The following is a 26,196-nucleotide window of genomic DNA, read 5'->3' as shown; positions in this document are numbered from 1 at the left end:
CTGCCTGGTTCTCCAGTTACTGAACTCAGAACACCCAGAGGTAGCAAAACCGCTTTCCACCACACCATCCATGTTGCAATTTCCAGGCTTTGGTTCCCAAGCAGGAAAATCAGCTTCGGTCCTGCCTGCTTTTACAGTCTTCTGCCAAATTGGCTTCCTGCCTGGCATTCCTGATGGTTAAGTCCCGCTTCATCTATGGGCACCATCACTAGCATCGACCCAACAGCCCTGCTCCATGGGTGGTGTGGGTGACCCTTAGTGCCGGCCACCAGCCTGGCCTCCACCAGGGCCCAGGGTACAGCATCAGACACCAGGTCTGGGAACCTCATGGTGTCCAGTCCTACAACCCTGGTCATTCAGACCTCTGTCCTCCTGACTTTTCTCCCTTTGCAGCTCGTGTATCCCAACCCCAGGTACCAGGGCTCAGTCACCAACGTCTCTGTTCTGTCCTCATCCCAAGCAAGCCCTTCTTCCTCCAGCCTGAGTTCCACTCACTCCGCACCATCCCAGATGATTACCTCTGCCCCTTCCAGTGCCCGAGGTAAGGATGGCAGGGCGCTGCTTGCAGAAGGGAGAAGAAGGGGCCTCGTGAGCCCCATGTGTCCTCCTCTCATCTGTGGCTGTGTCTCTGAGCGCATGCTTACCTGTGCTTCCAGTGCTAGGGACGCAGGGTCTCCAGCTCCACGCTGCTCTCTGGCTGCCGCCAGACCCTGCTCCAAGCAGTGGTTGCAGCTGAGCTGCCACCCAGGTAGCCAGCCCTCACCTGTCCACCTCAGTAAGAGGACACCACCGCGGAGGAGCTCAGTTCTTTTCCCTTGAAATGTTTGCAAGAGTAAAGGTAAAAGTCAAGGCAAAAGTGAGTCTTAAGGAATCAAGCCTCATGGCAAAGTATAAAAATTAAACTCAGATACTAAAATTAACCCTGGAAAACGTTACTCGAAACAGTAACAACCCCCCGAAACGGTCATTTGGGAAAGGCTTAATCAGGAAGGATGGCTCTGTGAAAAGCTATTTACTTTGCCAAATTTTGCTTGATTTCTTATTCAAAAGGGTAAATCTTGTTCTCTGAGAGCCTGTAGTATCTTTTTCACATTCTGATTGCAGTTGCTGCAGTGGAGTTTGACACTCTGGCCTTTTCAGTACAGATGTTTGCAGTGGGATGGAAATTAGCTGTGGTAACTCAGCTGCAGTGCATTGCGGGGTTGGCTGTGCAGGATCCTAACAGAGCGTGGTAGGAGCTTGCCATCAGGCACTGGCTGTTGCCTCCAGGCTTCAGAGGGGTGGAGTCTTTGTTCTTACTGTTATGAAGACAAAGGAAAACAGCACCAATCTGTGTCATGGAGGGCCATTAAAGAAAAAAATCTCTGTAAAACATACCAGCCTCTAAGGTGCACAATAGGAGTGATGGAGAGGACAGGGGCAAAGTGGGGGAGAGATGCAGGGGCCCACCAGGAGAAGCCTCAGCAGATGAGGATAGGATTTCAGCAGGCACTGTCACGGATTCACCTAAAGCACCCGGCCCAGCCCCTCATTCCTGTGGGAGACATGGGGCCAGTGCAAGGGCCTTCAGGCTGTCCAGCCAGTTCGTGGCCAAACCATATGTGGAGTGTATGAGCCTTCAGACCGGCCCGCTGTCAGTCTGATGCCCGGTCTGCTCCCGTGGCTGCCTTCCTAACAAGGACTGGCACTCGGGAAAGGGGAGCAGCATTCGGAAGCAGGCATTGCTAGTGTTAGTTAGGAAGACACGTGAACCGTCAGTTGGTACATGTTGAAGATTTGCTGATATGTGAAGGCTACAAATACAAAAGAGAAGTGGTGATTTGTGTCAAGTATTTGTGTTTCGAAAGATGCCTTTCGGAATAAAAAGGAGGAAACCCTGAGAAGGTGGCCGTGAATGCTGTCGTGAGGTCAGCATCAGAACTGTCTTAAGGTACCTGCTCCTGAACAGCACTGCGGAAGCAGGTTCCATAATGTAATCTGTCGTGGGGCTTTTGTCTGGACCTGAACACTCTCTCTGAGACGTGCTCACCGGATCCAAGTCTGTATCTGGTTGCTCTTGCCGAAGACAGATCTCTGAACCCTGCTTGTCGGTGGGAACAGAAGGCCACAGAGAACAGATACTTTAACTCCTTTCCACTCTGACGTTGCGCAGGCATGTCCCGTAGGCTGTGCCTGGTCCTTAATGCCCTGGAGAGAACAGAGACACCAGCAGGGACCACGCAGGTGGGCCGCTGCCACCTCTGTCCTTCCAGCTGACCACTTAGGACCCGCTCACTCACCGAGCTTTGCAGAGTGCTCAGTGAGGGTCTGCGTGGCTCTTGTGGCATCAGAGTTGAATAGAGAAATTCTTTTCTCCCTGTTTGGAAGTCATCCCTCTTTATTTCTGATGGCTTGGTTATCTATTGCTGCATAATAAACCACCTCTCAAAACTTAGTAGCTTAAAATAACCATTTATTATCGTCATTCACGGTTCTGTGGGCTAACAGGGCTCACTGAGCAATTCCCACTGCAGTCTCTCACGAGCTTGTGGTCAGATGTCACCTGGGGCTGGAATTATAAGGGCTCAACAGGGCTGGACATCAAAGATGTTTCACTGACATGGCTGGCAGGTAGTAGTGAGTGTCAGCAGGGTGCTCAGCTGGGGCCATCAGACTGAGTCCCTACCTGTGGCCTTTCCCTGTGGCTTGTCCCTGTAGCTTGGGCTTCTTCCCACAGCAGGCAGCTGACTTTCCCCAGAGCAAGCATTCCAAGAGACCAGGTAGAAGGCTTCTAACTCCTCAGCCTTAGAAATCCCAGAGTGTCCCTTCTGCCACATTCTGTTGGCTAGTCAAGTCACTAAGGCCAACCCAGATACCAGGGTGGAGAGTGAGACTGCACCTCAAATGCGAAGTGGCATGTGTGTCCGGGGAGCAAGGCACTGATGGTCACCATCTCTGGAGACAAGCTGTCACAGTGGCCAAATCTAGAGTATCCTGTAGGGTACAGCTATAGAAGTCCTCTTTTTCTGGACTCCTACCCCTTTCTGGAGTAGGCATTAAGTACAAAAGTAAACAAAATGGTTAAATGGAATTTGGCTCAAAGCAGAGAATGATGACAAGGGCAGAGGCAGTCAAGAGCAGGAAGTTACTTCGAGGCTACAATGTGTGGGCCCATCTGAGAAAACTGGGTGCACCACAGACCAGGCAGTGTCAGACCCTTTAAGAGAACACAAGACGGCTGGCCCAGTGTCACAGGGGAAGACCATAGTGAATACAGTAGAAGGAGGAGAGATCACTCCACTTGGGGTGATATCTGGTGTTATGGGTGAGAAGGCCTTCATGGAGAAAGTGCTCATGACACCAGTGGCCAGGGGGCCCACTGACACTCTGCTGTGGTCCCTGGGGCATTGGAAACCTTCAACCTGAATGGTGTGCAAGGCACAGTCTAAATTCTTGTAAGTTGGCAGCTCCCCCTGCTGGTGAAAGGCTGATTGGGACTAGGAAACAGGGCTTGGGATCCATCCTCCCCAAAGGACTCAGTCTACTGGGACTTGGCCTCTCTGGGGTTTACCAGACTCAGGTAATTCTAAGGTCCTGGGACACAAAAGCCCTCGTGTCAGTTTAAAAACAGTTTAAATGTTTTCATGAAAAGTAGCCGTCACTCTATCCTGCTGTGGGATTGGCTGCTCAAGCTAGAGGGTGGTGGGAGGGGAGTGAGATGTGGAGTTGGAGCGTTTTGTGGCAGCACAGGGCGGCCCTTTGTCACAGCACCAGAGGGCTGCCAAGGCAGGGACACAAACCTTTAGTGGCGCCTCTGGGCCTGCCGCCTGCTTGCCCTCACTCCTAGCCCCCTAACATGTCTCGGGATGCTGAGGGCACCGACCCAGGGCTAGCCTCCTGAGCCAGGCCCTGAGCTCTGTGAGGTCGGGGACTGCAGCCAATCTGAGAAGGGCGATGTGCCTTGTCTCAGCTGCACGCCTGCTGTGCAGCGCGTGGTAGGTGTGAGTTTGACTTAACAAAGCTGGTGTGAAGGTGCCTCGTCTGTTTCTGTGTGTGCTGTGGGGAGAGTCGCCCTTCAGAGCCGCGGCCGGCAGGGCCCGGGAAACGTCTTGCTGGGAAGGCACGATGGAAGTCAGCGGGAGTGGGGGGCCTTTTCTCCCGTGCTCATTAACACTCATCTTCTTGAAGCTGCCTTAGAGCACAAGTTCTAAAGCCAAAACATCAGCATCAGTAAAAAATTACCAAATAGTAGCAAGCTAGGCCTAGTTTTCCCAGAAAGCATACTTGACTCATCCCCTTATCAATGAAGATATCTCTAAGGCTGGGTCTTAAAGCCAGCCCTGAGGCTCCACGAACAGGATTGCTCGGACCCTCTGTGGAAGGATATCATACAAGCAATTATTTCATGACTTGCTTGAATTGGGCCGACTTCCTCAAGGCACTTAAGCCTCATTGTCTTAGACTACAATGAGCACAAGAGGAGCTTCTCGAGGTGCGTGGGGCAGGCTGGCTGCAGACCTTTGATGTCCGGGCCCTGCTCGCACCACCACCGCATGCTCACATGCCCCAGAGACCCTGGGTTTCAGGGACACGGAGCCTCCAGAGCTGCAGGTTCACCTCTCAGGTCAAGCCATGGACTGGCCTCAGCTCTCCAGCACCACAGAGAGGGGTTTCAGCCACTGGGGCCAGCCAGAGGCTTCCAGTGGACAAGCAGGGGCACCGGAGTCTAGGTGACCCTCCCATGAGAGTCGGCATGACCCCCCTAGTTTCTCATGGATATGCTGGCTTCCGGCGCAGTGAGTGGTGCACGTATTCAAAGGAACTTCCAAGTTGTCTGTTCTGGAGGAAAGCCAGAAAGTTGGTCGCACTACTTCTGTGGAAGGTCCCCTCAGGGACCATGGCTGGACCAGTTCCTGGGCATGTAGCCATGGCATGCATTGATGGGGACTGGGCCACACCACATCCGGCGTGATCTGGCCTTCAGAACAGCTCCTCTGTGTGGCCAGAGGAGGTTACACGGAGGCCCCACAAGAGAGGAGCATGAACCAAGTTAATCCGAGAGCCTGGGTTGAAGCTACACAGCTCCCAGACCAGTGTCATGACCTCTTGGTCACCGAAGGGCCATCTCGGAGTAGACCCCAGAGAGCCACCTGGATGCAGGCCCTGGGTCCCCAGGCAGTCTGGCTCCAGGGCTGCAATAGAGTGGCCAGGAGAGCAGAGACCAGGTGCTGGGGGCCTGGAATCTGGGAGGAAAACCTCTGAGTAAAGGTAGTAGGGGGCTGCTGAGAACAGGGCCCGTGGTGTCTGGAGAAGGTAAGTGTGGAGACACAGCATGTCAAGTAAGAACTGTGCCTCTACATTATCCGAGTGTCTATGTCTGTGATGGCGCCATTGCAAACTGGCCTTTGCCCGCATCTGGGCCCCTGAGAAGGCCCAGCATCCACGCCACACCCATCTCCCCATACTGCTGGGTGCAGGGGCCCCTAGGGGCCTGGCGCCAGCCTTCAACTCTTCATGATCTGCCTCTGAGTGTGGTGGGTCTGTATCACCATTGCCCCCATATATGTCTGCCTCCACTGGCATGAGAGGTGTAGCCCCCAAGACCGTCTACCTACCCCTCTGCTCTGTACCTCTTGTGCTTACTGAGCTCACCTTCACCACAACTGCACGGGGACACCAACCTGGTCCCCTGGCCCCAAGGGCGCTTGCCCACCAGGCACTCCTTCTGTGGCTTGTCACCTGTGCGTGATTGTTCTCACTTGGTTACAGGCTCTCCCTCTCTGCCAGATAAGTACCGTCACGCCCGGGAGATGATGCTGCTGCTGCCGACGCACCGGGACCGTCCGAGCAGTGCCATGTACCCAGCAGCCATCCTGGAGAATGGACAGGTAGTCCGCCCAGCCTCATCACTGCCCTCCCTGCCCGTGTGTGGGCCTGGGCTTCGCTCGTCGCCCTTGCTGGGCTTGCTTTCTGCACAGCCCTCCATGCCTGCCCGCTCCTGCTGCAAGACCCTCAGGAGGCTGCAGACTCCTGGGCCGGGCATGTGTGAGTCTGAGGACCAGCGGTTCAGACGGAGAGCAGAGTGGGTAGAATGGTGGCAGGATTGGGGCTGCTGTTGCTTGTGTGGCTGGCTGTCCTTCTGGCCAGCCTCCTGAACTCCTCATCCCTGAAGAGTCCACCAAAGAGCATTGGTTCTGTCCTGTTTGAATAAGGCAGTGGTGGACATGGGTCTGGAAGATGGTTTTCCTCCCTGTCTGTGAAAGGCATCTTCATTAGGGCAAACTCTGCCTCTTTCATCCATCCTTCCCCGCCTGCTGGGTCAGCTTTCCACACCATCTGCACAGCTTTCCAAATACTCTACCTGGGGGGCCAGGAACAGACTACAGGGATTACCCCTTCCTCTACCCAGTCTGCCCTGTTTTTCTCACAGAACCCATGAAAGTCACCTCCAAACACCTGTTCTCTGGTTCCCGAGTGCCAGCAACTTCTCAGTGGCACCTCCTTGCCCTGCTCAGCCCTGTCAGGTGGAGGGAGCAGGTCTGCTTGGCAGCCGCCCATCAAAACAGTGGGTCCTGTCTGTGACTCGGGCATGAGTGCTGCCCTTTCTCTGTTCTCAGAGCGACTGTGGACCTGTGCGGGGATCTCCAGGAGGCTAAACTCTCCGGTGCTCAGGGTGAAAGGGGTTCCTAAACCCTTTCTGCCACTGTGTCTCTCTGGCAGGACAGACGGATAGTTAGACACCCTAAGTACCTATGTTCTTGGCCACATACAAGACAGCAGGAGTCCAGCCAGACACCGGAGGCTGGTGCCTCCACGCTGCACATGGCAGTGCCTGGGGCCCAGTGGCCCCAGACAGCCCTCCAATGGTGGCCGACATTTTCGGCACATCTCAAGCATGAGCCATACCACTGCTTTGACTTCCCCCACCTGATTTTGGGACGACCTTGCTCCCGTGTCCCACAACACTGCCCCTCATGGTGCAGCTGGTGGTTTTCACCCTTTCTGATGTTTTTTTTTTTCCTTCCTTCAGCCACCAAATTTCCAGCCAGCCCTGTTCCAGCAAGTGGTTGGAGCCTGTAAACCCTGCAGTGACCCCAATCTGTCTGTGGCTGAAAAAGGTATTGTTCCTCTTCCCAGGTGGCCTCCCCCCATGTGTGTCCCCACCCGGAGCATCTGAATCCTGTCCCTGAGCACCAGCTGGCCAGGGCTGAGCCACACTCTAATACCCAGGCCTGTCTGTCTGTCCAGCGTCCTGACCAATGCCTGTAGTCAGGACTCTATCTAGCCAGTGTCTGCTTGCTGCTAAAATTTATATTCTGTTAGTCGGTACCTCTCCCTCCGCAGTGCTTGCCTCAGAGAGGCCCCAGCTGCCACCTGCCTGAACCCACCTTTATGGCACCTCAGGCTGCCATGTGCAAACGGGGCGACCACTCCCATTGCTGCCTCCACACCAAGCCCCAGAATTCAGCAGGCCCTTTGAACCCTCTCAGCTTGGGCCCTCAGGGACCTCTCCTTGTTGCTCAGGACAGGCCTACAGCCAAGCACGCCCAAGAGGAATGGGAAGGACAGGCCAAAGCAAAGAGAATTTCCCAGAGACGGCCCTAGCCAAGGGAAGCCTAGGGCGCCCAGAGGGAATCCAGTCCTGTAGCTGCTCTGGCCAGCAGCTGCTGGGTCCGTCCTACAAATCGCCAGCCTATCAACTATGTACCATGAGACCAAGAAATCCCCAGAACAGAGGCTGCTTCAATAGAGGCGTTCCACCCTGGATTCTGTTCCAGCAAGTGGACGGAAGAAGCAGACTGGGACCTGCAAGGCCCCGGCCCGAGCCCCAGACATGGAGACCTGAGTTAGTTTTAACAGGGTTAGTTAGAGGAGATTCGGCTCAGCCTGCTCTGACTGGGGACTCTGCTAAGCCTGCCTGCCTGCCACAGAGAACCTGGGCACCTATTCGCCCATGTCCCTGCAGGTTATCCTCCTCTCTTCCATCTGTCAGAGGTTATGGCACACTCAGCCCCCGACAGTACAGCCAGCTGTCCCATCAGAACCTGTCCCTTTAAAGCTGTCATTTTGTTGTCATTGCACCTCCTCACCAAGTCTTCTGTTCACACTGTCACTGTTGCTCTCTTGCTCATTGCGGGGGACATGCCTATGTCCTATTCAAGCATCACAGACACTGGTCCACGACCTCAGTGCCTGGCAGGCATCAACACCAGGAGCTCAACCTCAAAGGGCATAAAAATTCTGGCTGAAGATGCCATCCTAGCCTCAAGGATGCACATCCCCAAAACACACTGCTTACCTGGACCACTGCACCTGTGCCCCAAACGACGGTGCGCTTTTGGCCTTGAGGACCAGACTCCACAGTGGGATTTCTTCATCTGAGATGTGGAGCAATCTCAGAAGTAGCCAAGAGCACAGACGGGCTCACAGATCAAATGGGTGCTGGCAACCAGACCGGACCCTACACCAACTGGATACAGAAGAGCTTCAGGTCTCAGAGTGAGAAGCTGGATACATCATCCCCAAGTGTGGGAAGGAAAGCATTTTCTCAGGAAAGAGGCTGAGCCCTGTCCAGGTAGCTCAGTTGGTTAGAGCATCTTCCCAGTATGCCAGGATCACAGGTTCAGTCCCCAGCCAGGGCACAGGCGAGAATCAAACAATGAATACAAAAATAAGTGGAACAAATCAGTTTCTCTCTCTGTGCCCCCTGTCTTCCTCTTTCTCCCTCCTTCCCCCCATCTCAAATTCATAAGAGGCTGAGCCCAGAGCATGCACATCTGTGTCACACGGCCAGCACTTTCCTAGAGGGAACACATGGGCCAGAGTAATAACCTCCAACTTTTCCACCTGGATCCTCCAGGGAGCTTCACGTACTGGCCTCCATTCTCTTGTCACCAGGGTCCTGAGTACTTTGAGGACTCCGCTTCTCACTTGCATGTATCTTTCTTCGCCAGACAGCGACTGACTCCTGAACCAGGCAAGCCCACCCTCAGAGCTGTTGGCTGTGCACTGGGGACCTTGGACCAGTGCTGGACCACAGTCCTCACCCACAGAGAAAGAAGTGGCCAGGAGACAGTGGGGATCGCCCCTCTTCTGGGAGGAGTCCCTCCACCACCGATTCTCCACTAGCCCCAGTGTACTTGCGCTGCATGACCAAGGTCCCCTGGCCGCACTGCTTGCCAACATCAGGCTGCAGGGCAAGCTTGATGGTTTCTGATTCACATGGAGTGGCTTAGAGGCCCGCTTTGTAAATCACTGCAGCTTTGCCAGCTTTCTTCCCCCATAGCCTTCCTGGCTGCAAGTGGGCCCTTCTGGCTAACTTTTGGCAACCCCACAGTTCTTCCAGGGCCTAGGTGTGTGTGAGAGATCTTGGGCTGTCAGAACCCCTTGGGAGAAGCCGCCCAGACCCAGCTCCAAGCTTATTTCCTGACATTCATTGGCTTTCTGTGGAGACAGGGCTGCTCTTTTGGGGGAGAGGCCCTTCAGTGCTGAGGACCAGGAAGCTCCTGCTGCAGCTTGGAGAGATCTGCATGAGGACGGGCCTGTCCTGTCCTGGATTGTCAGAGGCTCTCCAAGGAGCTTTCTGGTGGGATCCACCCGAAACTCATCACATTCACAATTCTTTCCCCTCTTCAGGCCACGGCTGAGTGCCTGCCCACCCAGTCACTGTCACACCTTCCCTGTAGCCACCATCTGTCAGCCGTCCCATGAGGCTGGGCAATACCGCTTAGAACTGAGGCTCTTTAGCCAGTGGCATTTTACCCTGTGTTCCTCTGCAAGCCCAAGCCAGGTCCTGCCCAGTGAGGGAAAGAGGATGGACAGCTCTGCTTATCCCTGGACGACAGAGGGCCTGTCCCTTCCTAGCCACATCCTTGCAGGCCATAACTCCAGCTCCTTCTCTTCCAGAGCTTGCGGGCCCCAGGAGGTCCTGGCATTGCCCACTCAGCACCTGGAGCAGAAAGAACCTGCACCCTGGCCCCTTCAGGCTCGCTTGTACCATGACTGCCACAGAACAGAGCCGGGCAGCAAGCCCCTGGGTTGTGAGCTCCCGCCTGCTGCTGACAGCCCCGCAGGGAGCTTGTGCTTCCCTGGCCCCTTCAGAGAAAGAGTGTGTTTCTTCTCAGTTGTGTCTGTTGTCCAGGAGAGGCCAGCTGCAGGATTCACATGGGCTCTGCTGCTCCTAGCAGAGGTGCCGCAGACCCGGTGGTCCAGTCATGCCCCCTCTTCCTTCCAGCAGAATTGCTCATCCCAGCTGTGTCCGAGGGGCTGGGATTCTGGCACTGGACTCCTTTCTTAGCATAGCTGGACACCCTGTTTCTCTTTGTCCAGGGCCCACTACAACCTCCATCCTTGGCACATGGGTGCCAGGAACTGGGCCTCTCTACATGCCCTAAAGTACCCACGGGCTCTACAACCTAACCTCTTAGAAAGCAGGTCCAGCTGGACCCAGGCCATGACACTTGGGTTTTATACACTTCTTCCAGGGGGAACAGTGAATACCAGTCCTTGCCTAGGAAACACCCTGTGCAGCCCCAACCCAGCCAGTGGGCACAGAAGCAACAGGAAGGGGTAAAGCTTGTATGTTGCCACAGGCTCTGTAAGTCCAATTTGGGGGGCAGTTCTGCCTACTCCCTGGCCATGTAGCAGCTCCAGAAGGGGTGGTCTCTGCTGCCCACCCACCCTGCTGCCCACTTTCCTCGTGGGCTGAGGCAGCGGGGGTGTAGGCCTTGAATGGGGCTGCCCTGACCACAGGTGTGGCTCGACTCTATAAGAAGCTCTGTGCCCATGGTGTCTCTGTTCTTCCCCAGTCTCATCAGCCTGTTCCACCTCTTTTTCTCACCTCTTCTGTTCTTCTGGCAAGTCCTCGAGGCTGCAGATGTTCTCTGCCTGCTGCAGTTTCTCTCAGTTCGCCTCGTCCCAAGTGCTCTCCAGACGTTGTTCACTCTGCTGCCATCTTAAGTGGCTTCTGTCCCTGGCTTCTCCCCCCTGAAAGCCACAGAGTCTTGCTTGGCCGGTGTTTTTTTGCCCTGGGGCCGGCGTGCCACTCCCACATGTGCTGGGTACACAGTGCCCACCTGGAGAAGCCGCGCCCCACAGGAAGGGCTGCTTCTCCCGCAGGGCGGCTCCAGAAGTAACCCCTTCATGCCGTGTGTTTCCACCCTTCAGCGGTGCCAGCAGCCCCCAGCAGCTGGAGCCTGGATAGCGGAGCCCGAGAGGCCCAGCCCGTCCTGTCTGCCCACATGGGGCGCATCCTGGGCCCCCCAGTGCCTCCCCGAAGCCTGCTGCATGGTAAGAAGACCTCCAGCGGGTTCCCCAGACAGTCCCTGGTCTCCAGCTCTGCTCTGGGGCAAGGGCAGCAGCCTCTCAGGCTGAGAAGACTGGCGATTCTCTGGGCTGACTCAGCCAAGGAAAAACCATCTCACCACAGGAAGGATCCTGCGGGCTTTGGGGTCGATGAGGTTTCTGAGTATAGCAGGTGAACTCAGTGAGGCCCTCCCAACCAGAGTGGCTGAAGACAAAAGGGACTGTCATCACCCAGCAGCGGGCCGGAGACCTGCCACCTCTTGTTCCAGAGGCCCTGGCACACTCGACCGTCTTGACTTCCTGTGTAGCCTGAGTGTCTTTTACTCCAGCAGCCTGTTTTGGAGATCTTCAATGAAAAGAGACTTTTCCGTGGCCTCTAATGCCTCGGGATTGCTAGGACACCTGTGTCTGCCCAGTGGGCCCAGTAAGGTGTGCCGGTGTGCCACCTGAGAGGGGCCTGAGCTGAGGCTATGGTTCTGTTCCCTTTGCAGGTCACTACTCCCTACACTTTGACGCCTTCCACCACCCACTGGGTGACACGCCCCCAGCCCTCCCCGCCCGGACCCTGCGAAAGGTAAGGTACTGAAGCAGCAGCCCTGCCCAGCTGTAAGACGAGTCCTGCCATCTGCTCTGCAGCCTCTGGGGTCTACACCAACCCAGTCTGCCCCACCCCCATCCTGCAGAGCCCAGCCAGATAGGCTTTGGGCGTGGCCAGAGCCACACCTGGGGTGCGGATCCCCAGTCTGTCCTGCAGCCAGTGTGATGGGGGCGGAGGACTTACGGGGTCCTGGGTACAGGAACACAAGTACCGAGCATGTGGGGACTCTGGTGACACCACAAGCTGTCAGCACAGCACAGTGGCTAACAACCCCCATGGCTGGTAGATCACAGAGCATTTTAAACTAGAGTCTAGTCCAGGGGTGTCCAACCTTTTGGCGTCACTGGGCTGCACTGGAAGAAGAGTTGTCTCGGGCCACACATTAAATACATTGTGACATGTAATCACAAAAAATCCCATAATTCTTTGTTGGGCTGCGTTCATAGCCATCCTGAGATGCATGTGGCCCACGGGCCACAGGTTGGACACCCTTGGTAGTCAAAGCAAGCAGCATCAGGCACCAAAGCTTTATTAAAAAGAAGAAACTCATTAATTTCCCTGCAAATTAGAAAAGACTGACTGTCACAGGTTTTAGCATTACAATGTACTCATCTGGTCCATGGCCACCTGGGGTTCTTTCTGCCTCCCCAACCAGCCTGACAGCCCAGCACTTCGTCAGTGCCCCAGAGCTGCAGCCAGCAGCCTGGGGCAGGGGGCTGCAGGCGGCATGCTGTGGCCCCTGGGTGCAGGTGACTCTGAGGCTCCGTGGGCTAGCTGGGGCCCGAGGGGACGGGGGGCTGCTGCTGAAGAAGCAGGACACACCATTGCTGAGGGCAGTACTGGAGTTGCTTAATACACAGGCTTGGTCTCTTCACACTGTGGCCATCAGCCGGTCTGGAGAGGGGGATTCTGACACGGGTGCCCTGTCTTTTGCAGTCTCCTCTCCACCCTATCCCCGCCTCCCCCACCAGCCCCCAGTCGGGCCTGGACGGCAGCAACTCTACACTGTCCGGCAGTGCCAGTAGTGGTGTGTCCTCCTTGAGCGAGAGTAACTTTGGGCACTCCTCAGAGGTCCCACCTCGAACCGACACCATGGACTCCATGCCCAGCCAGGCCTGGAATGCAGACGAAGACCTTGAGCCACCCTACCTCCCTGTTCACTACAGCCTCTCCGAGTCCGCTGTCCTGGACTCCATCAAGGCCCAGCCATGCCGAAGCCACTCAGCCCCAGGATGTGTCATCCCTCAGGACCCCATGGACCCACCTGCGCTACCACCCAAGCCCTACCACCCCCGCCTGCCAGCCTTGGAGCATGACGAGGGTGTGCTGCTACGCGAAGAAGCTGACAGGCCTCGAGGCCTGCATCGCAAGGCTTCACTGCCCCCTGGGAGCACCAAGGAAGAGCAGGCCCGCATGGCCTGGGAGCACGGTCGAGGGGAACAGTGAGGGGCAGGGAGGCAGCCGGGACGCCACCCTCAGAGCAGCTGGCTCAGCCATTCCAGGTCCGAAAAGCAAGGACTCCCCCAGGGATCCGGAGAGGCCTGGTACTCAGGAGAGAGCCACCCAAGTCTACGTTCTACTGCCGTGCACTTGTGTGTTGCCATGTACAGAGGCCGCAGCAGCATGAGGGTTGTGGCTTCTCTTTTTATTTCATTTCTATGTTTCCATTTCTCTGGGTTTTCCTTTCTTTTTTTTGTGCAGTAGATGCTTTCTTCCTCCTGCAGTTCCAGACCATGTGGAGCTCTGTGGAGATATTGCACAGACAGAATCACTTTGCAGCTTTGCAGGGCCTGAGGTAGGAGCCCAGGCCCTCCCTCCAGGGTAGAGATGCAGAGAAGAATGGAAATTGCACTAGGGATCTCTTCTTTAGCTGTGTGGATGGAAGAGCTCGTGTTTATATTCAGGGATTGCGTGGACCATGTGGACTTCATGTCACAGGTGGTGGACAAGGGGGCTACAAGCCGTTTTGCACAAATGCCTGCTCACCTGCCCACTCTTTCGTCCAGGAGTATGCAACTGAGGGGCTGGCTGGGTTACCATGCCAGCTCAGGCATGTGACCTGGCCTGACGGCATGCCTGGGCACACTGCCAGGCTCCCACCAGCCACTCCTTCCTCCAGCTCTGGCTTGGATTTTTCCTTCCATCGCTTTTATTTCTGACCATTTGCTCCTTTCCACTCTCAAGACACCTCATGCCCGGCAGGAGCCCCCTTGACAAACAGAGCTGCAAAGGTTATCTCCCACCTTCTGGGGCTTGCATGGGAGTGTGGAGCCAAAGGGACTACGCTAACCACCTTCCTCCCCAGGGCCCAAGAGACCATGTGTTGAAAGATTAGCTGGTATAGGAGTGAGGTTAAGGAGTGGCAGGGGCCGGAAATCCTGAGCTTTCAGAAGTGGCCAGAATGCCTGTCATCCAGCTCCTGAATCAGGGATTTTCAGCACTACCTCTGAGCAGTGGGGTTGGCTGCCCAGCCAGGCTTCCAAGCCCTGAGGACTCATGGTCAGGTTCAGGAAGCTCCTGGGTAAGCAGAGTGGGAAGGAGCTTCTCCTTTTGGAATCAGGGAGCCACGCAAGTTGACTTACCCTCTAAGTGGCCAAGTGCACAAGTGGCCAAGTGCAGGGGACCTGCTCCGGGCGGTGGGGACCACCACTCAGGGTTCAGGGCGGGCAGGAGGACAATTTCTCCAGCCTCCCCAGTCTGTTGGACAGAGCGCAGTGGAATCTTCATGGGAAACTTTCTGGTCAGGGCACCAATTTTCCTCTTGGTTTATTATTTGGGGGGAACAGGGTGAGGAAGTAATGATATTCTACCAGGGTGCTTCTTAGTTACTTTAAAAAGTCTGCATACAGACTTCAATCTTTCTTTTGCTTGAGCTCACAACTCTGACAGACACAAGGCTGCCTTCTCCTTGCTGAGCAGGTGTGCTCTCCCCTCGTTGCTCTTCTGGCCTGTCTGACCTCCATGGCCAGACCCCACCCCTTCATCATAGCCCCTTTCAGACAAGGCCATGGTCAGGGTGTTTTTCTCTTGTAAACAAACACCAGCTGTTTAATAGGAATGCCAGCAAGTAACCTATTAAGAAGAGTGGGAGGCCACACTGTCTTCAGGACATGTGGGAGTTTTTGTCACCGGTGGGGGTCCTTTCTGGTACTGTAAGGATGACTGGGCAGGGTGGGTCAAGTCACAGCAGCCCTAGCCTGAGAAGGCAGGCCTGGACTAGTGTTCCCGAGTTGGAGTGTTTGGGGGCTAGCTTTGAACCTGACTTGTGGGTAGGAGGGTATCTTTAGGTTTGAGGGCACCTCTGAACCTCAGTCCCTGGAAGAGGCAGTCATCGTGTAAGAACATCCACCTTCACCCGGTGCCACAGGAGGGGAAGGAGGGCAGTGTAGGTTCACGTGGCCTCCCTCTGTGCAAGGTGTCATGTTTGGGTCTGCTCTCCATTTTCCCTAACTGGATGAAAAGAACAAATTCCAAATCCCTTCTGTTGGAGAGTCAGCCAGCCTGAAGGGAAGTGGGAGGCCAGAAGCATGAATCTTCTGAAAAGAATGTGAATAACTGATTTTCGTTCTTTCAAGCTTATTTGTAAATACCTATTTGAACCTTCCTTTTCTTGGGGTTGCGCTACTGCCCAGTGAGCGTGTAGTGAGGGCAGTACTGCTAACGCCTGAACGACACACTCGCATCAGCTAGAGCTCTGCTTTACCTTGGTGCAGTTTTTGGAAAAAAAGCAAAATAAAATAACTAAATACCTATTTGAATGCTGTGTATTTGTACAGGAATTTGAGCAAAAAATGTATAGAGTGTGATGTCCAATCAGTATTCAGCCCTATAAATGTGTTTTTAACCTCTGGCATTCTGTGCTTATTTAAAATAAGGAAACTTCTAACCATTTCTTTTGTGTATTTATGTTTAAAAAACTGGTGGTTTAAAAATGATCGATCTTGTACCAGAAAGCAAAGTTAAAAAGAAAAAAATTTGTACTAGTGTCCCAAGAGGTATTTTACTGTATATATTGTGGCAGCATGTTCTACATCCAACAAGTAATGTGAATTTTAGATGTAAATATCTGACACTTGATTTCCCCTTTCCCCATTCCCTTGATTGCTGTGATGTGAATTAAAGATGAATACCTGATACTGACCCACTGAATTCACTGAATGGGAGCAGCACAGGTGCCCCTCTCCGACCCTTGCCGCTGGGCTCCAAGCCCTTTTTGCCCTTAGAAATCTTTCTGCAACAAGCACAGAGCCAGCTTTTCCCACGTCCTGCCTTCAAGAACAGATAGCCAGGCCTTGCACTTGAAATGAAGGCAGCCAGAAAGAAGAAACAGCCTCCAATGCTAGTTGCGGACCCCCAGATCCCTCAGGAAGTGCCCGGGGCAGGTAGCGACCTGAGCGCTCAGCTGCGATGCAAGCGGCGGCCAGCCACCTTGGCCAGGCTTCCGGAGCTTGTGCCGACAGGGGGAACTGTTCCTCGAGCGGGGACAAACCTAAGCCTATTTCCTTCTCCAATCCTAGGCGGCCTGCTTCTGATCCATAAGCCACGGACCTCGGTCTTCCTAGGGGAGGTCGTCCGACCCAGTCTGTCAACCCACGCATGGCGGCTGCGGGGCGCCCGGTGCAAGCGGTGGACAGTGGACAGCCGGGCTGTTTGGGGAAATCCGGACACGGTCAGCAGGTCTCGTAGGCCTCGGAGCCTCGCTAGCGGCAGCCGCCCACCCTGCCTGCCCAGTTGTGTCGCGGCTGACACCGGAGCCCCTGACCTGCACCACTAGTCGGGGGCCTTGGCGGAAAGGTCCGCAGGGTCTTCTGGGAGAACGTGGGGCCCGACACAGCGGTAAGGGATACTGTTCAGCAGACGAAGAACCACGGCTGAGACTCCCTCGAACCTGCGTCGCCCAGCCTCGGCCATAACTGTTGCCCTTTCCCAAAATGGCGGCTGAGCCGCTTCCGTCGCCGCCGCCTGCGCTTCCGGCAGCCGGCCCTGCTTCAATCAGCGGCCGACAACTGTCTAGGGCCGGGGGCGGGCAGGCGCAACCACTATCCAATGGGGGAAGGCAGCGTGGAGCCGCCCGTCTGGGCTTTGGGGAGCGTGGACCAATGGGGTCGCGGCCTATGGGAGGGCGCGGGAGACCGCTCACCAATGGAAAGCCACGGCGCGCGGCGTGGACCTGGAGGCTGCGCAGCGCGGCGGGCGCGGTTCAGTCCGGGAGTGGCGGCGGAGGAGGATGTGGGCCACGCACGGGCTGGCGGTGGCGCTGGCTCTGAGCGTGCTGCCGGGCAGCCGGGCGTTGCGGCCGGGCGACTGCGAAGGTGCGGTGGGGCCGAAGTCCGCGCGGCGAGGCTAGTCTGGCGCGACGCTGAACATAAACTGCCGAGGGGTCGGGGCTGGAACGGGCCGGGGAGGTGGCGGCTGCTCTCAACGGGGTCCGCCCGAAGAGGGGCCAACCCCGGGACTAGAAAACATTTCGTGGGACTAGGTCGTGTTGAAAGCTTGGCCTGAAATTGACGTAACATTGGCGTTTTTGTCCTTTCCCACCACTGGGCAGAGGCTCTCGGGAGCGGCCGGGGTCAGGAGTCCAGAGGGTGGGTGTGGGCACCTTACCGGGTCCGGCGGCGTTGCGAAGCCGCACCTCAGGGTTTGTGGTGGTATTTGGAAATGAGCAGCATTTGGATCCTCTGTTCTTCAGCCTCCACTATGCCCGTTTATGAGGGGTCACACTGAATCCATCTCAAGGCCACATTCAGTCCCGGCTGAAACTTTATGAAAGAAGCACGAAGGGACAGTTTGTGGGGCATTGAGTGGTGCTTGTTCCCCGTATGCCCTGGGTGTACCAAGGGACCCCAGCACCCAGGAGCTGGGTTCTGTCCAACTGTGAGCACCAGAGAAAAACCGGTGATGGAAAAATTCATCTCTCCGTGCCTCTTATTACACTTGCTGACCGAGTTCCCTCCTGGCAGATTGGGCTGCAGCTGGGTGATTGCTGAGCATCTCTCATCTCTGTCTCTTCCAGTTTGTGTTTCTTATCTGGGAAGATTTTATCAGGACCTCAAAGACAGAGATGTCACGTTCTCACCGGCCACTATTGAAAAAGAACTTATAAACTTCTGCCGCGAAGCAAGAGGCAAAGAGAATCGGTTGGTGAGTAGCTGGCGACTGGCCCTTTAACTCTCTGCTTCATAGGCCTGGACGAAAGTCCCTGCCCCCTCGTCCGTTTAGGAGGCATGGTTCTGTCAGTGAACGAATGCTGGGCTGACTTACCTTCCCTGCAGTTGTTGTTTTTTATCCTGTTTGTGTTGACTAAGCACCTACTCTGTGCTGGGCACTGGGAATGTGGGAGGAGAAAAGTGACAGGGAAAGAAATGGTGCGGTGGGGTGAGTGGCAGGAAGAGAATGGCCTCTCGGGCAGAGGGGACCATCTGGAGAAGTCAAGGACCTTTCTAAGGAAAGGTCATCCTGTGATGGGGGAGGAGCATCCTGGGCAGAGGGAACTGCCACTGTGAGTGCCCAGAGGCCAAAGGAGCTGGGCAGGCACGAGGACGGGAGGAGATGACGAAGTGTACACAGGGTCAAGTTGAGGATGGGAGCCCCAGTGAAGCGGTGCCTTTTGTAGCTTTCATTTCCCTGGCAGTCTGGTTTGTCTGTCTCTGTTTAAAGGTGTGAACACTGGTGACTCTTAAACTCACTTGGTGGCTGCCAGCTCTGGGACCAGGTGCAAATTTAGAGCTCGGGGCTCACACTGAGTACATCTGACCACTAGGACTGGCGAGGCCTGTGAAAATGAGGCCCTGGCAGAGAAGGAAGATGTATTGAGATGTCAGTACATTTTGGAGGAGACAGTTCTCAAGTGGCACCTCCTGAAGGCCATTGTCCTTTCTTGCTGCAGTGTTACTACATTGGGGCCACAGATGACGCAGCCACCAAGATCATCAATGAGGTGTCGAAGCCACTGGCCCACCACATCCCCGTGGAGAAAATCTGTGAGAAGCTCAAGAAGAAAGATAGCCAGATCTGTGAGCTGAAGTATGGTGAGTGTGGCCAGGCCCTATTGTGCACACTCTGTACTCTGGTATCATGGGGTCTGCGTGCTAGCCTGATAAACTAGAGCTGTTGGGAGCTATATAGCTAAATATGGCAGGTGGTGCTCAATTGGGGTTGGGGGGGGTGGGTACCTGACTGTGATGTGTGGAGGTCAGAATAGGTCTCAAACAGGCAACGTTTCAGTACTTTGAAGAATGTGGGGCATTAGCCAAGAGAGTGGAAGAACATTCCAGACAGAGCAACTAGGCAGTGCAAAGGCAGCCCGAGGCATGCCAGGTGGATGGTCAGGTGAAGGAAGATCTGGCTGTTAGTGTGGGCAAAGTTGGGGACATTAGTTTTGGAGGCAGAGAGGGGGTGTGGTCTGACATCCCTTGGGTTTAGCAGGTTTGTCCTGGTTGCAGACTCTGAAGGCCCAGCAACCTTTGTCATTTTGAACAGAAGGACTCTGTGCAAGCAGGCGGGCCAGGAGCTGAGGCGCCTCCGCATCTCCGGAGCGGGTCTCTGGAGGGAAGAGTCAGGGCCAACAGTAGTTGTCCTTTTCTGTGAACTCAGCATCACCAACATATTTTATTGTGACTTGAGCATCCAAAGGCCCTGACACCAACTGGTGTCAGGAATGCCTGGACTTCTGGGAGTGACCCTGGGAGGGGTCAGTTGGCTCAGGGTCTTTGTGGTCACAAGTAGTTACGAAGAGTAAGCTGCGGATGAGGGCCTGGCTGGGAGACTAGGGTTGCGGGACCTGTCTGCTCTGTCATTCTGGACTCTGTCACCCCTGGAACTGTCATCCTGCAGTATCTTGACCTCTACCATGACTGTTTAAGAGGCACTTGGGGTAGTGGGAACCACACTCTTCCATTAAGGACCCCGTAACTTCCATCCCTGTCCCTGGCGACACTGCATATCTGGTGGACACTGCCACCGTGAGACTAGCCTTCTTGCTGAAGAGGCAACTTCCCCCTCTGGGGGCAGTGGGCACTGACACGTGTGTGTGTCTGGGACTGTCGGCCCCGTGACCAGTAGGGCTGCTTGTTTAGGGGTGGTCTGGCCATGCAGAGGGGTCCAGCCTGGCACTGTTTTGGGTCTGTGGCTGCCCCTGCTCAGCTGGTTACTCCCCTGCTCTCTCCTCCAGACAAGCAGATTGACCTGAGCACAGTGGACCTGAAGAAGCTCCGAGTGAAAGAGCTAAAGAAGATTCTGGACGACTGGGGGGAGATGTGCAAAGGCTGTGCAGAAAAGTCCGACTACATCCGAAAGATTAATGAACTGATGCCTAGATATGCCCCCAAGGCAGCCAGTTCACGGACTGATTTGTAGGCGACCAATCCCTGCTGCACCTGAAGGGAAAAAAAAAAAACAAAACAGTCCAGCTGTGTCTTCCCCAAACAGCGTTTTGTAATTTATTTTTTTAGGCTGGCACCTGACAGTGTCAGGTGTGAAGCCTGGAGCTTTCCCGATGATGCTGGCTCTCCAGCACCCCTGTAGGGGGTGGTCCACTTCCTTCTGTCGCTGGTTTTCTCTAGGACTTCAAAGTGTGTCTGGGATTTTTTTATTAAAGGAAGAAAATTTCTAGCTGTCCTTGGAAAATTAAAGTGAATACTGAAATAGGGTCTTATTCCCAGTGAAGATCCCACTGGCTTATCCTTTCCAGCTTACAAAGAGTTTTCAAGTGCATTCACAAGTGTGCTTCAGCCTGCAGCACTGGAGGTGCCCAGGTGGGACACAGGCTTAGGTGGTGGGGATGTGCAGGGCTGGGGGAGGCGCGCCAGGAGGAAGTAGAGCCTGAATGCCCGGCCCACAGTGGCTCTCGCCCTGGTGAGGAGGGCTGGGGGCTGCACAGCTTGTGAAGCACGGGGTTGGGTCTGATGAACGAGGGAGCCTCTGTCCAGGTGGAGTGTTTTTCTGTGATGATGACTTGCATGTGGTCAGTGCTGTCATGGTTCGAAAGCTGCCGCCAGCCTGACCACCCCTCCACTGTTGGGATCGGCTATCTCCTTGCTCATCCCAGTTTGGTCTGCCGTCAGCCCCAGGCCTCTTGGGGCCTGATTGGGGTTTTGCATGACCAGCAGGGGTTGCTCTGTGCAAAGAGCCAGCGAGGCTGTCCTTTGTCTTAAGACAAGTCCAACATTTGAAGTCCTCAGAGCTTGTCCCCAGACCTGTGGGATTGGTGCTTGGGAAACCCAGGCATCTGTGAACGGGCTGTGATTTGACAGACACCTCCTCCTGGGCCTAAGAGAACACATAAGGGAAGGACTAAGAAGCAGTTCCCAGATTGTTTGCCTCTGTAAGGGGTCTTCCTGCAGCCTGTGTCCAGGGCATTGGGGCTGGCAGCACCCTGTCAGAGAGGAAAGCAAGATGGCTGAGCCACTTCTCAGGCCAAGACTTCTCTGCCAGGGAGAATGAGGTGGGCTGTTGAAATCTGACCAGCACAGAGTGTCCTGAGCCTGTGAAATGTGCTGGGAAAATCCACCACTGGAGCCGTAAGTCTTAGAAGGTGGAGCGAAGAGGCAGCTCACCACCCCACAGTTTGTTGCCAGGGCCTCCGTGGCCAGCAGGCCACACTGAACAAGGCCAACAGCCCAGTCACCTGAGGGCTGATGCCCCTAAGGGTCAGCGCCTTTCTGGAGGCAGACTTTAGGGTACCCTGCAACATTACAGGTGTTTCTTCTAAGTCTGTCCCCCTTGCACCTGTTCTAGCTGCTCCAGGAACTGCCTTGCGGTTGTGGGAGGAGGAAAGGAGGGGGCTGCGCTCTTCCCCACCCTGCTATTTCTGTGGCTGAAGTCAGGGCAAGTTCTGCTGGGCCTCCAGCACGTCCCTGACTCGCCTCACTTCACCTCGGAGAGGAGGTTCTGCCTCTGGAGGCGGGTAGGCGGGCCGTGGCCAGTGAGAGGTAAGCGTGGCGATTCGTGGTTACCTAGTGGATTTGGCCTTCTCTGCGCCCTCGGAACTACTGTGGCGCCGAGGAGCCTGTTCCCACCCCATACAGTGCAGGTTTGTTGTCTCGGGTCTCTGGGCCTGAGCCCAGATGAGTCTTGCTCTCCACATGAATAGCCATGGTCCTCGGGACCTGTGCGTGGGGTGGGAGGCATTGCAGGTAAATCTGATTCTGGGGGATGTCCCAGTTGTGGGCCGTGGATCATGGACAGGCCTAGAGAGCGGCAGGCTCCACTCGTCGGGGTTGTCAGTCCTGGACCCGAGCCCGAAGATGCCGCGGTGGAAGTTGGAGGTTATCCTGTAAAAGGGATGCTTGGTCGAAGAGCGCAGATGCTAGCGCCGGGAATTGTACGAGATGACCCTGCTCTCGCGAGGACTGAGTTCAACTCTGTCCCAATCTTGGCCACGTTGGCCACAGGGTGGCGCCAAAGCTCACTCACTGGTCGCGCTCTCCCGCCTCCTGAGGAGTCACAGGGCAGGGGTGGCGCAGTCCAATGACGCAACACCGGCACAGCCCTCGTCCCGCCCTCCGTAGGGTCACGTGGTATGGCCAGCGCAGGCTAATAGCCCAACGCCCAGCCCCTGGGCGCCGCTACCGTCCCACCCCGCCGCCGCGCCGAGTCCTTTTGTCCAAGATGGCGGCGCCGGGGGCGCTGCCTCCTCGGCCGCCGCCGCCGCCGCCACTGCCGCTGTGAGGAACCTGCGGGCCGCCCGCCCGCCCGCCGCTCCGGCGCCATGAAGAGGCAGAGCGAGCGAGACTCGAGCCCCAGCGGGCGCGGCTCGTCATCGTCAGCTAAGCGGCCACGAGAGCGCGAACGGGAGGCGGAGGCGGGCGGGCGGCGGGCGGCGCACAAGGCCTCGGGCGGCGCCAAGCACCCTGTTCCAACGCGGACCCGCGACAAACCCCGCGGTAGCGGAGGCGGCGGGGGCGGGCATCGTGACGGCCGTGGGGCCGGGGACGCCAATCATCGTGCAAGCAGCGGCCGCTCCTCGGGCTCGGGTGTCGGCGGTGGGGGACGCGGCGGCAAGGCCTCTGGGGACCCGGGCGCTTCGGGCGCTTCGCCCCGTTCCTCTCCACTGCCGCCACCTCCGCCGCCGTCCGGGGCCGAGCCTGCGGGTCCCGGTTCGGCGGCGGCGCCCGAGTACAAGACGCTGCTCATCAGCAGTCTGAGCCCAGCGCTGCCCGCCGAGCACCTTGAGGACCGGCTCTTCCACCAGTTCAAGCGGTTCGGCGAGATAAGCCTGCGTCTGTCGCACACGCCAGAGTTGGGCCGCGTGGCCTACGTGAACTTCCGGCACCCGCAGGACGCACGCGAGGCTCGCCAGCACGCCCTGGCCCGCCAGCTGCTGCTGTATGACCGTCCGCTCAAGGTGGAGCCCGTGTATCTGCGCGGCGGTGGCGGCGGGAGCAGCCGGAGAAGCAGCAGCAGCAGCGCCGCTGCCTCCACGCCGCCCCCAGGGCCGCCCGCGCCCACCGACCCGCTCAGCTACCTGCCGTTGCACGGTGGCTACCAGTACAAGCAGCGCTCGCTGTCGCCGGTCGCCGCCCCGCCCCTGCGGGAGCCCCGTGCCCGCCATGCCGCCGCCGCCTTCGCCCTGGATGCGGCCGCCGCTGCTGCCGTGGGACTATCTCGGGAGCGGACCCTGGACTACTACGGGCTGTACGACGACCGGGGGCGCCCCTACGGCTACCCGGCTGTGTGCGAGGAGGACCTGATGCCCGAGGATGACCAGCGGGCCACACGCAACCTCTTCATCGGGAACCTGGACCACAGCGTGTCAGAGGTGGAGCTGCGACGAGCCTTCGAAAAGTACGGTATCATTGAGGAGGTGGTCATCAAGAGACCTGCCCGTGGCCAGGGCGGTGCGTATGCTTTCCTCAAGTTCCAGAACCTAGACATGGCCCACAGGGCTAAAGTGGCCATGTCGGGCCGGGTGATTGGCCGCAACCCTATTAAGATTGGCTATGGCAAGGCTAATCCCACCACCCGTCTGTGGGTGGGTGGTCTGGGACCAAACACCTCACTGGCTGCCCTGGCCCGGGAGTTTGACCGCTTTGGAAGCATTCGGACCATCGATCATGTCAAAGGGGACAGCTTTGCCTACATCCAGTATGAGAGTCTGGACGCCGCCCAGGCCGCCTGCGCTAAAATGAGAGGCTTTCCCCTGGGTGGTCCGGACCGCAGGCTGCGTGTGGATTTCGCCAAAGCCGAGGAGACTCGGTATCCCCAGCAGTACCAGCCCTCCCCCCTCCCGGTGCATTATGAGCTTCTCCCAGATGGGTATACCCGGCACCGAAACTTGGACGCTGACCTGCGGGTGCGTGATAGGACACCCCCGCACCTCCTGTACTCAGACCGGGACCGGACCTTTTTGGAAGGGGACTGGACCAGCCCTGGTAAAAGCTCTGACCGCCGAAACAGCTTGGAGGGCTACAGCCGCTCAGTGCGCAGCCGGAGTGGGGAACGCTGGGGAGGAGATGGGGACCGGGGCCTGCCCAAGCCCTGGGAGGAGAGGCGGAAGCGGAGGAGCCTTTCCAGTGACCGTGGGCGGACAGTGCACTCCCCTTACGAGGAGCGGAGCAGGACCAAGGGCGGTGGGCAGGCAGACCGGGGCTCCGACCGCACTCCTGAGCGCAGCCGGAAGGAGAATCACTCCAGTGAAGGGACCAAGGAGTCGAGCAGCAATTCCCTCAGCAACAGCAGACACGGGGCTGAGGACCGGGGACACCACCACCACGAGGCTCAAGACTCTTCCCACGGGAAGAAGACACGCGAGAGCGAGCGCAATCATCGGACCTCTGAGGCTGAGCCGAAGCCTCTAGAAGAGGCAAAACACGAGACCAAAAAGCTCAAAAATCTTTCAGAGTATGCCCAGACGCTGCAGCTGGGTTGGAACGGGCTTCTAGTGTTGAAAAACAGCTGCTTCCCGACATCTATGCACATCCTTGAGGGGGACCAGGGGGTGATCAGCGGTCTCCTCAAAGACCACACATCTGGGAGTAGGCTGACGCAGCTGAAGATCGCCCAGCGCCTTCGGCTGGACCAGCCCAAGCTTGACGAGGTCACGCGGCGTATCAAGCAGGGAAGCCCCAACGGCTACGCTGTGCTGCTAGCCACGCAGGCCGCCCCCAGCGGGCCCGGCCCTGAGGGGCTGCCCATGGTGGAGCCAGGCCTCCAGAGGCGCCTTCTCAGGAACCTGGTCTCCTACTTAAAACAGAAGCAGGCGGCGGGGGTGATTAGCCTGCCGGTGGGAGGGTCCAAGGGCAGAGACAGTACGGGCATGCTCTACGCCTTCCCGCCCTGCGACTTCTCCCAGCAGTACCTCCAGGCGGCTCTGAGGACACTGGGCAAGCTAGAGGAGGAGCACATGGTGATAGTCATAGTGAGAGACACTGCCTAGCTCAGCCTGTCCTTTCCCGCGCCACCTGTGTCACAAAAGCAGTTATTTTGAAATCCGATTCCCCACCTCTATCCTCCCCCCTCGGTTTGAATTTTCTGCTGGGTTGTTTTGGTTCATTAGGTTGGGGACCTGAGTCCTGTTCCCCGCCGAAACTAAGTTCTTCGGTTTGGGGTTTTTTTTACAGTGATGAGATGGGACTCCTGTCATGCTGATTTCTAGTGTACGAGATACTGTCTGCTGTGTTCTGTATTTTTTTATTTTTTGACTAACTGTATGGAAAGTTGTCAGTAAAGCCTTTGTCAGAGGATGGATTTTTAATCCTGTTCAGAGTCCTGGTTTAATCAAGTTTTTTCTCCAAGATGGAAGACACCCCCCCCCACACACACACACACATTGCATGCACAAAACGCTCTGCGTCGTCCCCTTTCTAGCCCTGGCGCGTCCCAGAGTCCTGCTGCAGGGCAGCTCTCCACCCTCTGCCGTGCGGGTCGTGTCAGGACTGCTCATGCCAGCCTTGGAGTCCTGGCTGAGTGCCGCTGGGCTTCAGTTTGCGCTCCGGCCCCCGCCCCGCCAGCCTGAACAGGGCTTGTGCAGAAGAAGGGGCGCACCTAAGGTCTAGCCAGGAGCTGCAGTGGTTTTTGGTCTTGGTGGTTCTTCCCTAAACAACATGTGTCCAGCAGTTTGAGCTGTAGCTGTGGGACAAACGCCCAATCTGAAGGCCTTTCGAAAGCAGGTGGTCTTGGCAGCTGTGTGCTCTTGTAGGGAGGAGCAGTTGGCACTGGTGCCCAGGAGTCTTGGTGCTGCGGGGTCACTCGGACTCCCTCCTGTTCAGCTTCTTCCCGTCTCGCCTTATCTCAGCCACCCAGGGACATGCGGTTGGAGACAGCTGCCCAACTCCCAGGGACACTGAAGGCCAAGTACTGGAATGGAGAGTGGGAGG

The 26,196-nt window shown here is 56.6% G+C and overlaps 3 protein-coding genes and 1 non-coding gene across 10 annotated transcripts in view; all 4 read left to right on the top strand.

Annotated features, from left to right (window-relative positions):
- DOCK3 (dedicator of cytokinesis 3) overlaps window positions 1-15,622 on the top strand; it is a 301,329-nt gene extending 285,707 nt beyond the window's left edge. For 5 of the 7 annotated variants that reach the window (XM_037049608.1, XM_037049606.1, XM_037049605.1 and 2 more), the window contains 6 exons: window positions 394-541; window positions 5,749-5,867; window positions 7,010-7,097; window positions 11,146-11,268; window positions 11,775-11,857; window positions 12,818-15,622. In XM_037049608.1, the coding sequence (XP_036905503.1) occupies window positions 394-541; window positions 5,749-5,867; window positions 7,010-7,097; window positions 11,146-11,268; window positions 11,775-11,857; window positions 12,818-13,327 (1,071 nt within the window). In that variant the 3' untranslated portion in view covers window positions 13,328-15,622. The remainder of the gene's footprint in view (window positions 1-393; window positions 542-5,748; window positions 5,868-7,009; window positions 7,098-11,145; window positions 11,269-11,774; window positions 11,858-12,817) is intronic. The other 2 variants (XM_037049604.1, XM_037049607.1) reach the window with 2 other exon arrangements.
- On the top strand, window positions 15,480-15,605 carry LOC118989702 (U4atac minor spliceosomal RNA). Its single transcript, XR_005067072.1, has one exon. It is a non-coding gene; the product is annotated as a U4atac minor spliceosomal RNA (small nuclear RNA).
- Window positions 15,623-16,812: 1,190 nt separating the features above from the next.
- On the top strand, window positions 16,813-20,511 carry MANF (mesencephalic astrocyte derived neurotrophic factor). Its single transcript, XM_037049930.1, has 5 exons — window positions 16,813-16,861; window positions 16,972-17,193; window positions 17,895-18,022; window positions 18,768-18,909; window positions 20,052-20,511. The coding sequence occupies exons 1-5, from the start codon at window positions 16,813-16,815 to the stop codon at window positions 20,234-20,236; spliced, it is 726 nt and encodes a 241-aa protein (XP_036905825.1). The 3' UTR covers window positions 20,237-20,511.
- Window positions 20,512-21,867: 1,356 nt separating this feature from the next.
- RBM15B (RNA binding motif protein 15B) lies at window positions 21,868-25,578 on the top strand. The gene has a single exon (XM_037049615.1). It carries the CDS (start codon window positions 22,590-22,592, stop codon window positions 25,254-25,256), a length of 2,667 nt encoding a protein of 888 aa, XP_036905510.1. The 5' UTR covers window positions 21,868-22,589; the 3' UTR covers window positions 25,257-25,578.
- Window positions 25,579-26,196: the final 618 nt, after the last annotated feature.

Source organism: Sturnira hondurensis, unplaced genomic scaffold, assembly GCF_014824575.4.
Source record: "Sturnira hondurensis isolate 20B ecotype Veracruz unplaced genomic scaffold, ASM1482457v3 Scaffold0006496, whole genome shotgun sequence".
Classification (NCBI taxonomy): Eukaryota; Metazoa; Chordata; class Mammalia; order Chiroptera; family Phyllostomidae; genus Sturnira; species Sturnira hondurensis.
Note: the sequence above shows the minus strand (reverse complement) of the source record. Positions and strands in the feature narration are given on the sequence as shown.